The sequence below is a fragment of the Peromyscus eremicus genome, chromosome 20 (genome assembly GCF_949786415.1).
Source record: "Peromyscus eremicus chromosome 20, PerEre_H2_v1, whole genome shotgun sequence".
Taxonomy (NCBI): Eukaryota; Metazoa; Chordata; class Mammalia; order Rodentia; family Cricetidae; genus Peromyscus; species Peromyscus eremicus.
The window spans coordinates 52,031,352-52,048,288 of record NC_081436.1 but is presented as its reverse complement, the minus strand read 5'-3'; the positions used below and the strand labels follow the sequence as shown (position 1 = coordinate 52,048,288).

The 16,937-nt window shown below is 35.5% G+C and overlaps 1 protein-coding gene across 3 annotated transcripts in view; it reads right to left on the bottom strand.

Moving 5' to 3' along the window:
- Positions 1–16,937, bottom strand: part of Csmd3 (CUB and Sushi multiple domains 3) — a 1,140,535-nt gene that overhangs the window by 644,776 nt on the left and 478,822 nt on the right. For all 3 annotated transcript variants that reach the window (XM_059246844.1, XM_059246845.1, XM_059246847.1), the window contains one exon: positions 2,174–2,298. In XM_059246844.1, the coding sequence (XP_059102827.1) occupies positions 2,174–2,298 (125 nt within the window). The remainder of the gene's footprint in view (positions 1–2,173; positions 2,299–16,937) is intronic.

Here is a 16,937-nt window from a genome sequence, read left to right as displayed (position 1 = left end):
TATTTCTAAAATGGTGATGGCACTGTCTCCTTTTTTTTTTTTTTTGAGAAGTAAATGAGACAAAGTATATGCAGTTGTTAACATAATGCCTGGCACATAGTGAATGTTAAAAATAATAGTGACAATGTTGTAGTAATCATGGATTCCCTCCCACATAACTCCATTTTCAGTTCCTTCATATTTATTAACAGCACAAGATTGTTCTATTCATACACACTTGAGCATCATTTTTAATCCTTTCTTACTGCACCCTCCTTCTATATGTAGCTAATCCTGAAATATATTTTCTCTTTATAGTACCTAGTACATATGCCCCTCTCTATTCTGACATCTTCCTCCGCATATCTGAGAAGAATTCCCCTGGGTGTGGCGACTGTAAAAAACGGCTCCTTGAGAGAACTAAAAACTCTTGACAATTGATACACTTAAAAAAAAGCCAATATGTTATCATTAAAAGTAACCATAGGCACATGAAAAAACAACAGAAATGGCAAAGGTGAATTCACAAATAAAGTTTTTGTAAAGTTTAGAAAGATTTTGCATAGATTGTGGTGAATACCTATAACACCCATAACTGATGAATTAGGGAGACAGAAATAGGGGACCACTGTATGTTTGAGAGCCTATCCTGGTGGAAATAACGAGTTTCAGGCTAGTCACGAACACAAAGCTAGACCCTGTCTCAAAAATGAAAAGAGTACAATGAAGGAATCTTGTATAATTTTATGAGAATTTTGCTTTGAAGATATGTAGTGGGTGTGGGAGCTGGGACAGAGGAGGAAGGGTGTAGTGTGGGAAGAACACTTTTTCATAGTTAGCAGTCAGATTTTTAAAAGAGGGAAAGGAACAAGTAAACCAGATGGCAAAGAGGCAGTCAGAAGGTGGGAAGACTGTGCAACAATATAGAAACTAAAAAAAGAAGTAACATTGTATAATAACATTCAGACCTTGTCTTCAATGAAATCATAGTTATTTTGATGCTCTCTTAAAACACAGGGACTGACATTTGAGTTGGAGAAGTAGCTTTTCATTCTATATGCATGAACTGTAAGTCCTGGCTATTGATGAATATGCCTGATCCTAGTGGTGTGAGTCTGGCAAACACTGATATTTATGTCTAAAATAATTGCGTTGTCTAAAGTACACAAGTTTCAATGTTTAAATATTATGATATGTGTAGTGTGAGCTAACAGCATGGCTTATAATCATGTGTTGCTTTACACCATGAAAAGCTCATTGGATTCCCAAAACAAATGCAATAAACATATTTTAATATATTTGATCTCACATCTGAAAAAGATAATGTGTTCTAGTATGGATACTTTAGATTCAGTCCATTTTGTTTTCTAGATACTAAAGACTTCACTTGTCCTTCAAAGTGTTTTTTTTTTTTTAAACTGTATGTACTCCTGAGATAGTGTTATCAAGAGTCAGGTCATTTATAGCTATATCTATTCTCCATTAGTACTGCAAACAAATAATTGGTAATACCAGCAATTTCATTTCAATCACAGTTTGATAACGGTGAATAAGAAAGTGCCCCCTTCCATTTGTATGGGAATATTTTTTTTGAATAAATTTTTTGGAATTGTAGTGAGGACAAAGATCTCATACTACACACACACACACACACACACACACACACACACACACACACACACTCACATATTCACACATGGGAGGGAGTGAGAAACACACACATATAGAGAGAGAATGAGAAAAAAATCTGTGTTAACTGGTAATATATAAATTGAAAGCAATCATTATTTGGTTTTAGTTTAAGTTCCATAAACGTGAACTTCATGCTCAATGCTACCCTCCCACTACCATGGGCATGTAAAGTGACAAGTTATACACGTGAAGTTGGAATCACACTTATCAACCTTTCACTGTCACACAGGAAAATTAACGAAGTATTTGTGAAGACCAAAGACAATTTCCAATGCTTGATACTGCATGCTTTCTGATTCAGTTGTGATATTTATGCTTGTTAGGTTGGAAACTCTTTAGATTATAAACACAGTGGTTTAAAACTTCTCTAAAAATGTTAAAACACTAAGTAAATGATTACTTAAAAATATACATCAACACTATACCTTTAATGTTGACCTAGTAAAACAAAGGTAAGTATCACAGCATCTTCAGGGAATATTTTATTATAAAATTTCTTTACCTTTACATACAGGCCTGTGGTCACTCCAAGCAGCAAAAACTTCAGCTATCCGTTGACAAGTGATGCTTTTTGCTCCCTGTAGGACATAGTCTTCATCACAGGAGAATTGCACGGTGGATCCAAGGCTACAATTGAATTTAGATTAAGAAATGTTTTTAGAAAACCAGAATGCAAAGAACAAGCTCTACATCTATGGACTCCATTCAGTAGGCCAAATGTGTATCAGGAGGCACAAATATTTAATGGAAAACGTGAAAATGCAACTTATATAGTTATGTACTAAAAGTAAAAAGAATATGAATCCTCAATAAATATGTTCAGTGACAAGAATTATAGAAATTGAAGGCCAGCATCAAATTCAGTTATTATTAACTAAGTTACTACTCTAAGTGGTTGGTAAATGTGAATAATTCCTTGACATTCTAAACTGAATTCTGAACCTTGGCTTCTTACAACCCATTATACTTCTTGATGGAGAATTGACATGTGTAGGTGTTTATATACACCTTTGAAGATCTACCTGTGTTTGTAAATACATTAAAAATAGACTTTTGAAACGTATATTGTCCATGTTCATTGGTAAATTAAATCAGTTCATTCCATTTCATGCCAACATAGTCACAGAAGCCTGTAATTCCTAGATTCTGGAGCTTGTAGCAGGAGAATTTCATGTCTAAGATCAGTCTGGACTATAGAACATGTCTCTGTCTCAAGAAAAATAACTCAGAAAATACACACCATTCAATATTGAATGCACTGAAATTTGATTTTCTTTCAATTAAAATAAGCCAGTTAATTCATATATTTTAAGTCTCATATATTTCAAAGGGTAATGTATGTTGTCTGAAATGAAATTTGATACTACATTTTTTTTATTCTTAAAAATCTACAAGCAATAACAGAACAATAAAAAATGAGCATCAAAATGAAAAAAAAAGCCAAAACATAATAAAACAAAACTATGCCTCTGAACTTTACTTATGGGGGGAATGAGTAATATCTAGAACATATAAAGAACTACAATTAAGTGATAAAAGTGCAAATGCCAATCAATAAACGGATGAGTGAAAAGAAGAGACCATTTTCAAAAAATAGAAACAGATAACAAATAAATATTTTTAAGACTTCCACAGCCTTAGTCATCAAAGAATTCTAAATATGGATTGCTCTCAGATTCTAATTCACTTAGGGAGAATAACTGTCACTAAGAAAACAAGTGTTTACCTGAGTGGAAAGAAAACCTCTATTCACTGCAGATGGTAGTGTAAACCAGAGTGTCAAAAATTATGAAATCCATTATGAAAATCACTATGAAGCTCTCTCAAAAGACCAAAAAATGGAATTAGCACATGACCCAGATACCCAATCAGACTGACTACACAAATGATGTCTATCTTACAGACACAGTTACATATCTATTTATTGGTATACTACACACAATAGCAAGAAACTAGTATCAACAAGGATGAATTAAAAATGTTGTACTTATATATGACACAATTTCATTCAGAGTTTATGGAAAACTAAAATTTGCTGGGCAATGGGTGTGACTAAACAATACAATGTTCTGTTTGTCATCTGGAAAATTATATGTGTATATGTGGAAGAAAGTTTGGTTATAGGCCACAAAATTAGAAATTTTCCATGAACATACTTAAAAAAACTATACTCAACCAAATTAAAAAATCTAAAATAAGTGAATAATTTTTTCAATGGGTATCACTTAACAAAAGTTAAGTCACAATCAGATAAACAGTTTAAATAAACCTATAAACACTAGTGAAATAAAAGTCTCCCAACCAAAAGAAGTCCAAGGCCAGATGGTTTTAGCACAGAATTCTACCAGACTTTCAAAGAAGAGTTAACATAAATACTCCTATTTTATAATATAGAAACAGAAGGAACATTACCCAATTCATTTTATGAAGCCACAGTAAGCTCGATACCCAAACCACAATAAAGAAAGAGAATTGCAGACCATTTTCCTTTATGAAAATAAATGCAAATTTATACAATAAAATACTCACAGATAGAATCGAGAATACATAAAAAATAATCTACCATGATCAAGTAAGCTTCATCCCAGAGATGCAGGGATGGTTCAATATATAAATATCTGTCAGTGTAATTCACCATCTAAACAAAGTGAAAGTAAAGAATCACATGATCATCTCATTAGATGCAGAAAAACACTTTAACAAGTCCAAGACCCTTCATAGCAAAAGTCCAAGACAGATTAGCAACACAAGAGACATACCTACACATACAGGCAATTTATAGAAAGTCTACATAGCCAATATCAAATAAAATGGAGAGAAATTCAAAGCAATTCTACTAAAATCAGGAAAAAGACAAGGTAGTCTACACTCTCCTTATCTAGTCAATATACTACTAAAAATTTTAGCCATGGAAATTTGATAACTGAAGGAGATCAAGGGAATACAATTTGGAAAGGAAGAAGTCAAAGTATCATTTTGTGCAGATGACATGATAGTATACATAGGTGACTCTAGAAGATTCTGTCAGGGAACTCCTACAGCTGATAAAGCCTTTTAGCAAAGTGAATGGATACAAGATCAACAAAAGCAAGTAAGTATCATCATATCTATAAATGACAAATGGACTGAGGAAGAAATAAGGGAATTAAAACTTTTCACAATAGCCTCAAATAATGTATCTTGGTGTAACTCTAACCAAGCAAGACAAAGGCTTGAATAATAAAATCTTCAAGCCTTTTAAGAAAGAAATTGAAGAGAATATCAGAGATGGAAAGATCTCCCATTCTCTTGGATAGGTAGAATCAACACAGTAAAAATGGCTATCCTACCAAAAGCTATCTTCAGATTCAATTCAATCCACATCACAATTCTAACACAATTCTTTACAGATCTTAATAGGATGCTTCTCAACTTCATATAGAAAGAATAAAAACAAAAAACCCAAGAGAGCTCAAACAATCCTGAACAATAAAATAGCTGCTGGAGTGACCACCATTCCTGAATTTGAGGTGTACTACAGAGCTACAGTAATAATATTTTAATAAAACATGGCATTGGCATAAAAACAGATTGATCAATGGGATTGAATTGAAGACATAAATCCACACACATATGGACACCTTATTTTTTTTTATATAGAAGTCAGTAATACACACTGGATAAAAGACAGTATCTTCAACAAATGGTTCTGATCAAACTCGATGGCTTGAATGAGAAGAATGGTAATAGAACCATACCTATTATCCTGTAAAAATTCAAGTCCAAGTGTATCAAAGACTTCAATATAAAATTAGATACACTGAAGCTGATAGAAGAAAAGTGACGCATAGCCTTGAACACACTGGCACAGAAGAAAACTTACTGAGCAGGACACTGATATCAGAAGCACTGAGATCAACAATTAATAAATGGGACCTCATTAAACTGAAAATGGGGAACATATATAAAAGGAGAATTCTCAATAGAGGAATCACAAATGGCTGAGAAACACTTAATGAAATGTTCAACATCCTTAGCCATCAGTGAGTTGCAAATGAAAACTATTTTGAGATTCCATCTTATACCTGTCATAATGGCTAAGATCAATAACAAAAATGAAAGTTCATGCCAGTGAGGATGTAGAGCAAGGGGATCATGCAGCCTTTGCTGGTGAGAGTGGAAACTTGTACTGCTACCATGGAACTCAATATAGAGGCTCCTCAGATAGTTGAGAATCAATCTACCTCAATACCTAACTATGTCACTCTTGGGTGTATACTAGAGGAAGCTGTATCCTACCACAAGGGCACTTGCTTAATCATTTTCATTGTGGCTTCAGTTATAATACCTAAAAACTGGAAACAATCTAGATGTCCCTCAAGAAAAGAAAAGATAAAGAAACTATGGTACATTTACACAGTGGACTATTACTCAGCTGTTAAAAAAATGATACCATGGAATTTGCAAGCAAATGAATGGAACTAGAAAAAAATCATTCTGAGTCAGGTAACCCAGACACAGAAAGATCAATGCAGTTTATATTCACTAAAATGGGATAGTACCCGTGAAGTAAATGATAACCCAGGCACACCCACAGACTCAGAGATATTAGGTAACAAGGAGGGCTTTAGGAGTGATGCAGCAATCTCCCTGGGAGGGGGAAATAATATATTTAACAGGCAAAATGGGGGTGGATGGGGATGGGACTGGGGACTGGGTTAGGGGAAGATATGGTGGAGGGAGAGAGTATGGGGAGAGATGCCGAGAATTGGAGGGACATTTTAGTGGTGCTGTGGAAACTTAGTACAGTGGAAACTTCCTGGAATCTATTAAAGTTATTCTAATGAGGAATCCTAGTAATGGGTATTATTGATTCTCACCTGGCCATCTCTTGTAGTCAAGTGAGGCTTCCCATAGAGGTACCAGGTTGCATTCATTTCAGTTGTTGGACAAGGGGGTTGCATGCAAATCCACAAACAATCCATGATTACAGTAGGACCCCACTGTATGGATAACACCCACATAACTTATTGAATATGGAGTTGAACTGGTTCCTACATGGAGCCCTTATTCCTCTGTTATAGTCTCTTTGGTACAGAGAAGGTACTCTGCAGGCTAAGAAATGTGGACACCAACCCAGCCATAAGCCTTTTACCTATAATCTGTTCTACCCACATAATAGGCCAGGGAAATGGGGCACATAACTTGTGGGAGTAGTCAACAAATGTCTGCTTTGACCCAAAGCCCATTCTATGAGGAAGAACCATACCTTACAGTGTTTGGGCAACCAAAACCAGAGAGAGACTAGATAGCCTAGAGACCTAGGTAAAACCAAGACTACTGGTGTAAAAAATGATTCTTAATGATATTTGGCTATACTCATAGATCAGTGTCTTAACCAGTCATCATCAGAGAGTCTTCCTTTGGCAGCACATGGGGAAAAATGCAGAGACTCACAGCCAGAAAAGTTTTGGATAGAGAGTCTAAATTGTAGGTCTGAATCAAATCCCTCACCTCAGAGCTCAGGAAATACCACCAGAGGCAGGAAGTGTGTAAGAGTGTAAGAGTCAGAGAGGATGGAGAACACCAAGAGAACAAGGCCTGCTAAATCAACTGAGCAAGGCACATGTGAGTCCACAGAGACTAAAGCAGCAAGCACTGGGCTTACATGAGTCCATACCATGTCATCTTTATATATATTCTAGCTATTAGCTTAGTATTTTTAATGCAACTACTGACTGTTAGAATGAGTGGGTCTCTGACTCTTGTGCCTGTTCTTGGGATCCTTTTCTTCTTGTTGGGTTGCCATGTCTAACTTTGATTTGGTAGGTTTTGCTTCATCTTATTATGTTTTATTTTGTCATGTTGATTGTTTGCTCTTAGAAGCCTGTTCTTTTCTAGTGAGAGAAAGAAGGGGAATTGATCAAGAGGAGATGGGATGTTGGAAGGAACTGGGAGGAGTAGATGGAGGGGAAACTATAATCAAGATATGCTGTAAAGAAAAGAATTTATTTTTAGTATAAAGAAGATGTTGTCAATGAGAGGGGAAAGGAGCAAGGATAGTGTATCACATTTTCATGAAAGCAGAAGTGAGAAGACCCATGGTGGAATGTGGAAAGAGGGGGTATACAGGGAGAAATGGGAGGACAGGGAGAGGAGGGTCACCAAAATTTATATCCAATGATGCCTGTTTGAAACCCAATGGTTTATATGCTAATTTATAAATGAAAAATGGAAAAAGCAAATAAATAAAACAAAAAATTTCTTCTTCTTACTAAATAGCTCTCCCATAATACATTGTCCAAACTGTTTCCTCAAATTTCTCACTCCTGGCTAGTACCCATAAAGGGTAACTACATACACCATGCTGTTTCTCTTGTTTTTTCCTTGTTCTCTCTGCACAAAGGACCTTAGTTCTACCCGTTACTCAGCCTGTGGCTTAATGAATTCTTTTCAGCTTCCTGAGCTTATCTTGAATGTGGTTATGCTTACAATATGGTCACATATATTTTGGTAACAATGAAGAGAGCATGTCAAGATAAAACTACAGAAAAGGAGGCCAGGAAGAAAATATTTCAGTCGAGGCTGGGGGTGTGCAAACTGTTTACTGAAGATCAAATATGTTCTACTATTTCCTTTTGTAAAACTTCATGGTTAAAATTGAACTTTAGGATTTCAAGTGCTAAAGGTAACCATAAATTTATGTTTTAAAATATAAAATACATTATTCTGATTTCAATTCCACAAATAAAGTCTTAGAGAAGTCCAGAGACATTAACATGCTGTCCTATTTAGAATGGCAGGGTTTAGTATTTGCAAGACAAAATCCCCAGCCAAAAAGTATTCAGATATTTAGTAACTTGTCCTTTTATGAAGTACTCATGCTTATGATCTAGGCAAAAGATAACAAAATCTGAAGTAAACTGAGTCATAACAAAGGATACAGAATTATTTTAGCATAAATGCCTCATATATATATGTATATATATGTATATGTATACACACATATGTAAAGCAGAACTGACTGATATTTGTTTCATAAAATGCACATCTACCTAATTCTAAAAGAGTTTTAAAATCCTCTTAGAACTATTAGTGACATTAAGCTATGTCTTGACTTATGCTTTGAATAATCCTGGTTTTTTTTTTTTTTTATGCAATGGTAAGTTCTCTGTGTTTTCTTTTCCTTCACCTGAAAGGACATAATATTCTCTAGTTGTTAAGATAAAAGAAAAAGTATGGGATCATTTCAATTTTCCCTTCTTCAGTTGATAGAAGGGATCTTCATGGAATATGGGGTATTTTTTAGTGCTGTGAAGCATGCGGGCTTTGCAGATGGTTACACCTGGCTGATTAGCATGTGCATTAACTCACATAGCTACTTGAACCCATTCTTTCTCTTGCATTTTTTACCTCCACGTAGTTTAAGCAAATCCTATTGACGACATTTTCATTATACTGAATCCAACTTTCTGTCACCTGCACTGTCAGAGCCTGATTTAAGCCAACATAATGTCTCATGAGAATCATTGAGATGGTACATTTCACTTTAATTTTCCTATGTTTATTCTTGATTACTCAAAAATACCCTTTAATTACAGCTTAAAAAGAAATAGCTTAAATTGAGCATATACCTACTTCAAATCTTTTAGTTTTCACTTCATTCAGAATAAAGTATGTCCTATGGTATTTCCCCAAGTGACCTGAACCAGGTTAAATTTCAGAATTAATTTCCTACACCTTCTCCCTCTATTTATCTTGAACAACCCTACTCCTTGCTTTAGCATTGACACACAAAGCACAGTCTTGCTACATGGTTTTTTAGAGTAAGCAAAACTAAGTTCTAAGTTGTTCTGAATTCTTCTCATATGTCAGCTGACTCATGGGACTCTTGTTGATCACTATTAAAAGACAACTCAAGTTATTTTTTTACACTGTCTGGTACGTTGTATACTTATTCACCAGGTTGCTTTTTCTTTTGTCTCAATAGAAAAAAAAAACAGTTATGTATATGAATTTAAAGAGAGACAGGCAAAGGGGAGAAAAGACAAGAGCCAGTAGACACACACACACACACACACACACACACACACACACACACTCATACACATACTGAATAGTATTATTTATTTCAGACTTGTTTACTAACATTCACCTAACAAAGACTAAAAACATTCAGTTTAACCTGGATGCCTATAAATAGATGATACTTTCCCAGGTCAGGATATTCTCTTGGGAATATTAAAGTTCTATAATCCTCAAGCACCAACCTTCCATCATTTGACACATTTTCTGTTTTCAAGAAAGAGCAAGAGGAATAATATAATCAGGATGTAGCAAATGAAGCAAAACCCTTTATAAAATTAAGCCAGGAAAGCTGTTAGGGATTGAATGAGATGAATTCCAAGTCTAAAGGATGCTACAGGTCTTTTGAGCTTCATTCTAGAAGCCATGGGTTTTCAATGAGTGCCTAATGAATGACACTATTTGGTGTTTTAAAGTGATTCTATTGGCTATGAGTGAACAACACAATTTTAGAGCACAAGTTCAAAGCAAGAAGCTATTACAAGTGTCTCAGCTCTGGAGGAGATAGGTTTGTAACATATACAAGATGGAAGACAATAGAAACTAGTCAGGATAAAACTTTGAGATAAGGAATAGTTTGCAGGAGTTGTTTAACTACTGCATCTTATTAACTTAATTTCTAGAGCTTGCTGCATTTGTCACAGGTGAGTGCATTTAATTTTAACCATGCTCTCTTTGGTAAAATGGATAAACGGTATTGTAACTGAAAGTTTTCCTGGTCCCACACAGCTCTCATGGCCTCATGGTCCCACAGTCGCTCAGACCCAAATGAACACACAGAAGCTTATACTAATTACTAACTGTATGGCCTACTGGCTCAGGCTTCTCACTAGCTAGATCTTACATCTTAAATTAGCCCCTAACTATTTATATGTTGCCACATTTTCCATGGCTTTACCTGTGTGCCATTACATGCTGCTCCCTGGATGGCAGGCTGGCGTTTTTCCCCCCTCTTCCCCCACACCCCATGCCGCCTTCTTCCTGTCTCTCACTTTGAATTTCCCACCTGCCTCTAAGCTGCCTTGCCATAGGCCAAATGGCTTTATTTATCAACCAATCAGAGCAACACATATTCACAGCATACTGAAAGATATTCCCTTAGCCCCAGGTTGGGTGCCATAGTGGGTCTATGTTTCTATTCAAGCAGCATGTAGTCCAGAAACCTTTTTTTTTTTTAAATGTATTAGCAAAAGCTAAATCCCCCACATAGCAACAGCATAATGTGTGGCTTGGAAACATCTCATTACCACCATACTGCAGGTCAAGTGCACACCCCAGGAACCTGCCATATAATAGCTCAAGCATGTAGGCTGCGGCTAACTTGAGAGAGACAACTAGGAAGCTGTTTTAGCTTCATTTTAGAATCTTGTTTTAAGCTTTCTCAGGTTTTAGGTGGAAATTCTCACCCCACGTTCTGGTGCCATTTGTAGCTGGGGCTATCTCCAGTCCCACCTGGGCCAGCAGCCACTAAGACTCAAATAAACACACAGATGCTTATATTATTTAAACTGTTTGGCCTAATGGCTCAGGCTCTTGCTATCTATTTCTTATATCTTAAATTATCCCACTTTTATTAATCTATGAGTTGCCACATAGCTTACTGGTATCTTAACATGTTGGTTCTCATCACAGCGGCTGGCAATGTCTCTCTGCCTCAGCCTTCCACTTCCCAGAATTCTCCTCCTACTTTGTCCCACCTATACTTCCTGCCTGGCTATTGTCCAGTCTGTTTTATTTATCCATCAATCATCCACAGCACTCCCATCACTTCCCCTTTTCTGTCTAAACAAAAGGAAGGTTTTAACTTTAACCTATTAAAATAACATATAACAAAACAGTTATCAAGCAAGAATTACAGTTACAATATCTAGTCTATTTGTATTTTGTAAAATTAAAGAAAAATTGACATTATAAGATAGTTTTCTGTTGATAATACAAGATAGGATAGAAAGTGAATTAGGTACATTTTCGACTCACCAAAATAGGATAGATAATGGAATATTTTCTCTGAATTTGTCAATTCAAATTAATTAGACATTGTTGATGTACTTATTGCTCATATATATTGTATATAGCTATTGTACTTATTGTGTATAATTTTTCTTATATTAGTTATAACTTATTTTTATTAGAAAAAAAGGGGAAATGTGGTGATATTTTATTTGTGCTGAAATGTGGTGTTATTTTATTTGTATGTTAATAAATAAAGCTTGCCTGGAGATCAAGGGGAAAAAAGCCAGCCATTTTAAGTAAACAAGAAGTCAGGCAACACACACCCTTGATGCCTTAGCAGGCAGGATCTCTGTTTGGTCAAGGTCACACTAGGGAAGAGAGCCAAGCTTGGTGACACATGCCTTTAATCCCAGTACCAACCATAGAGGCCTGGAGGTCTGTACAGACAGACAGACAGACGTGACAAGGAAGTAAGGTAGCTGGGCTAAGATAATCAGTGAGAGGGCAGAACAGCAAGGCAATAAAGGCGTGGGTAGACAGAAAGTAGCTGCAGAGTTGATGAGGTAAGGTTGGCTGGTGGCTTCTTCTGATCTCTCTAAGGCTTTAACCCAAATTTCTGGCTCTGTGTTTTTTATTTTAACAAGACCATTTAGAAATTCATCTACATGGCATCATATTTAACCTTAGGTGATTCACTGTTGTTGTTGGGTTTTTTTTTTTTTTTTTTGTGTGTGTGTGTGTGTGTGTGTGTGTGTGTGTGTGTGAAAGTATTATAAATTAATTATTCATATTTTCTGGATATAGGCAACTGCTAAATATAAACATCTGCCTCCTTTGCTAGCAAGTCAACAACACTCTTTGAAGTGTGTATAATTTTCCCCCCTGTGATAAAAACAATTTTCTTTCTCTTTTCCCACAGATAATGCATTTGCAGTAGTTTACATGTTTAAAGAAGAGGGGCAGTAGTTAGCCCTTCAGATCACAGAGTCAGATCTGCTAACCCCTAACTCATCTTCTGTACAAGTGAGAAGAGACATCTTTTATTGAGCACATAATCTCTAAAACATTTCAGGCACTTAATTATTTCTTTCAGGTGAAAATCAGACTACAATAATCTGGCAGCTGTTGATTTGGAAGTCATCTGAGGATCTCTGTTGTAGTCTCTTTGGAACTTAACATTCATTTTCATAAAAGTCTGTTAGTGTAATTTAGTCTCTCTGTTTATTGGGCTCAATCTCTAAAACTATTGCTGCCCTATATATATTCCAGACTCCTGCTTTGTATTTCTAATGCTCTCATAATATGTGCTGGCCCAGATATCACACTTTCTTATTTTCTATTGTCATAATTAAGACTTGTTTTCTAATTTCTGTTACACTTAATCATTGAAGGTTTCCCCCAGTTGTTCAATGTAGAATCAAATGGTTCATTCTCTGTATTTAAAGCAAGCCAGTGAGATGTGTTTGATGTTAGAGGACCCAAGTTCATTTCCTAGTACCCATGTTTGGTAACCTACACCTACCTATAACTTGAGCTCTGTGCTATCCAACACCATTTTTACACTTCTTGAGCACCAACATGCATGTCCCATAAATTCACAGAATTATACTGCATATATATGTATATATATATACATATATATATATATATGAATAAAAATAAATCTTGAAGATTGAAAGAAAACCTATAACTATGGAAGTTTAATAATGTATGTGAAAGCAGAGATCTATAGGAAAATATTTAGTTTCAGTGAAGTGGCAAAGAGTTGATCATATGTATCCACCATAATTACTCCGTCAACACTGAAGAGTTATCTATCCTATTTGTCTAGTACTTTCTATTTTAGTAGGATACTTAATATGGTGCCACATTCCAACACAAATGTTTAAGCACATTATTAAGACTCTAATCATCAGGCAGATGATACAAAATGGCACTGTTTGGTAACAAGTGTGGATCTTCACTATAATTATGTTGGCCCATCTTTAAATGTCATCATCTTTAAAAAAAATACTTAATTTTTCAAAAGTGTCTTGTTACATAAAGGCTTAAAAACTGTCAGTGGAATGAGAGATTTTTTTTTAAATACATAAATTTTGAATTGTTTACTTTGACTGACATAGTGAACCTATTATTTTGTTTATAATCAAATACGATATGAACAAATGGGAAGACAGGAAAGGACAGCTGCTGGGAACTGACAGAAAGGGGATCCTTGTAGAACAAGCAAGCTTACCAGCAATCCATTTTGGATGGATTGATATTTAAGATTTTTTTTCCAGATACTGATTTTTTGGTTTCATGATTTCCTGACATATACAGAATTCAACATTAACACAGATGTCTAGTTTTCAAAATTAAAACTTAAGAGTAGAAATTAACCAGGCATAACTGATGCAAAACCTAAAGCTTATGTAAAACATTTCTGTAGTGAAATGATTAAAGTGCTAAACGCAGAGGGGAAAAAACATTACCAACTAAACCTGATTATGACAGATTAATGCTTTTGAATAAAATCAAATAATTAATTTATTTAAACTAGCATTTTCAAAAATGAGTAATTGTACATTAGAAAACTTAAGCTTATTTTTCCCCTTCACCCTAAATGAAGTTTAGGGTATTTTAAATACGATTATTGTGTGTTCTAAGAATCTAGAAAGTGATTTGAAAATGAAAAACAACTAAATTATAACGTATTATATCTTGTATTCCTGTAACTTTTAATAACCCTGGAGCAAAGGGTGTTATGACCTGCTAAGGCATTTCCAAAACTCTATAGAAAATGTTCATACTTCGCTGTTGTCTCCCTTGTCAGACCTCACAATGCACTAGGAAATGCACTGGTCACAACTTTCTTTTGTCCTATGACTACAAAAGTTTATGACAAATGATCACCCCTGAAAACATGCATACAAGTAACATTATTTAAGCATACACACACACACACACACACACACACACACACACATACACACACATATACACATGTGCAATAATATTTTATGAGGCCATGAAATTGTAGGAAAGTAAGGAGTAATGTATGGTAGTATTTGAGGAGATGAAAAAAGGCAATAAATATTGTTTACACACAAACACACACACAGATACCAGCACATATATGCTTATATGAACTGTCTCTCACACACACATATATATGTCTCTCTCACACACACATATATGCGTGTACACACACACACACACACATACACACAGACACACACACATACACAAAAGACCATTCATGTAATCACGTTCATGGTGAAACACATTATTTGAAATAAGCCCATCAGTACTTCCTGGACTATTCTCTCATATTTGACTTAACATAAACCACATCATGTTTTACTTGGACTAAGAGCTTTATTTTTAATAGCACTCCAAATTCAATTGGTACTTATTGTTAGATGTTTTAAATTACCCTAAATTTTTTACCAAAACTTTTGCTCAAATTAGAGGAAAAAAAAACAGTAAAGAAGTCATAATCTTTAAAAATATTTAGTTTTTTAGGAGGGAATGGTGGGAATATGTTGAGGAGGGGAGGCTGGGGGGTTAGGAGGAGGGAAAAAGGGGATCTGTGATTGGTGTGTAAAATGAATAAAAATTTTTTAAATAAAGCAAAATATTTATTGTTCATTTTATCACTGTTTTGAATATAATGTCATTATTCCCTTAGGTTATGTCAACAAAACCATCATTGTAATTGATGAGGATGTTTCAGTTCATTATTCAAACACCTTTGTGCTTGTCTTATTTACTGGTTTCTGCACTGTAACTGTAGGGAGATACAAGTACAAACTTCACTGATTGGGAACTGTAAGGCCCCATCTCTGGACTGGGCAAACCAGGTCCCTAGCCCCTAGGCAATGGGGGCATATCCTGTGCCCTTCCCCCAAGCCATTGGAACCCTCAGAGACAGGCCAGCTGCTGCTTCCCCAGCCTCCTTGCCAAGAAAACAGGCTCCTGTGACACCAGTGAAAACCTGAGACATAAGCACACCCTGCACCAATTGGGAGCAGCACAGATTGGACCAAGAGTTTGGATTACACCAAGAGCTCCCATTAAACCAAGCATATCAACCAGACCAAAAGAGGCTCCCTCAGACACAGACAGTACCTGCACAGAGTGGAGAAAGAGATGGGTAGACACCAGTGCAAAAATAGAGTCAACAACATAAAGGCCAATATGTCACCATCAGAACCTAGTGGTGCTATATCAACAAGACCTGAACATCCCAAAGCAGAAGAAATAGACTTTAAAAATGACCTTAGGAAGATGATAGAGACTTTTAAAGAGGAAATGAAAACTACCCTTAAAGAATTCAAAGAAAAGACAAACAAAAAGGGGAAGAAATCAATAAATCTCTTAAAGAAAGTCAAGAAAAATCAATTATACAGATGAATGAAACAGTTCAAGATTTGAAAACTGAAATAGAGGCAATAAAGAAGACACAAACTGAGAGAAGACTGGAAATGGAAAAATCTAAGTAAATGAACAGGAACTACAGATGTAACATAACCAACAGAATGCAAGAAATGGAAGAGAGAATCTCTGGCATTGAAGATACAATAGTGGAAACAGATTCATCAGTCAAAAAAAACACTAAAACCAAAAAAGTCATAACACAAAATGTCCAGGAAATTTGGGACACCATGAATAATAAGAATAATAGGGATATAAGAAGGAGTAGAATACCAACTCAAAGGCACAAAAATATATTCAACAAAATCATAGAAGAAAACTTTCCCTGTTTTATGGTGATACTTTATTTGTGCTGAAATATAATTTTATTTGTATGTTAATAAAGTTGTCTGGGGGTCAGAGTGAATAGCAAGCCTTAGCAGAAGTCTGGCAGTGGTAGCACATGCCCTTAATCTAATCACATGGCAGTCAGAGTCTGTGTGTTCAAGGATATAGCCAGCTTGGAGACACATGCCTTTAATCTCAATACCTGTTGGTCTGTATAGATAGGCAGTAATGAGGAGGTCATGTGGTTGGATTCACAACCAATGAGAAGGCAGAACAGAATGTCAATAAAAAGACAGACATACAGGAAGTAGGTCTCTTTCTTAAGGGAAGGATGGCAGTGGCAGTGGGTGGTAAGAAGGTGGTCTTGGTCTCAGCTCTTAGCTACTACTCTCTGACCTCTTGGGCTTTTAACTCTGCATTTGGCTCTGTGTTTCTTATTTAATAAAATCATTCAGAATTACATCTATACAACTTAAAGAAGGAAATGCCTATGAAAGTACAAG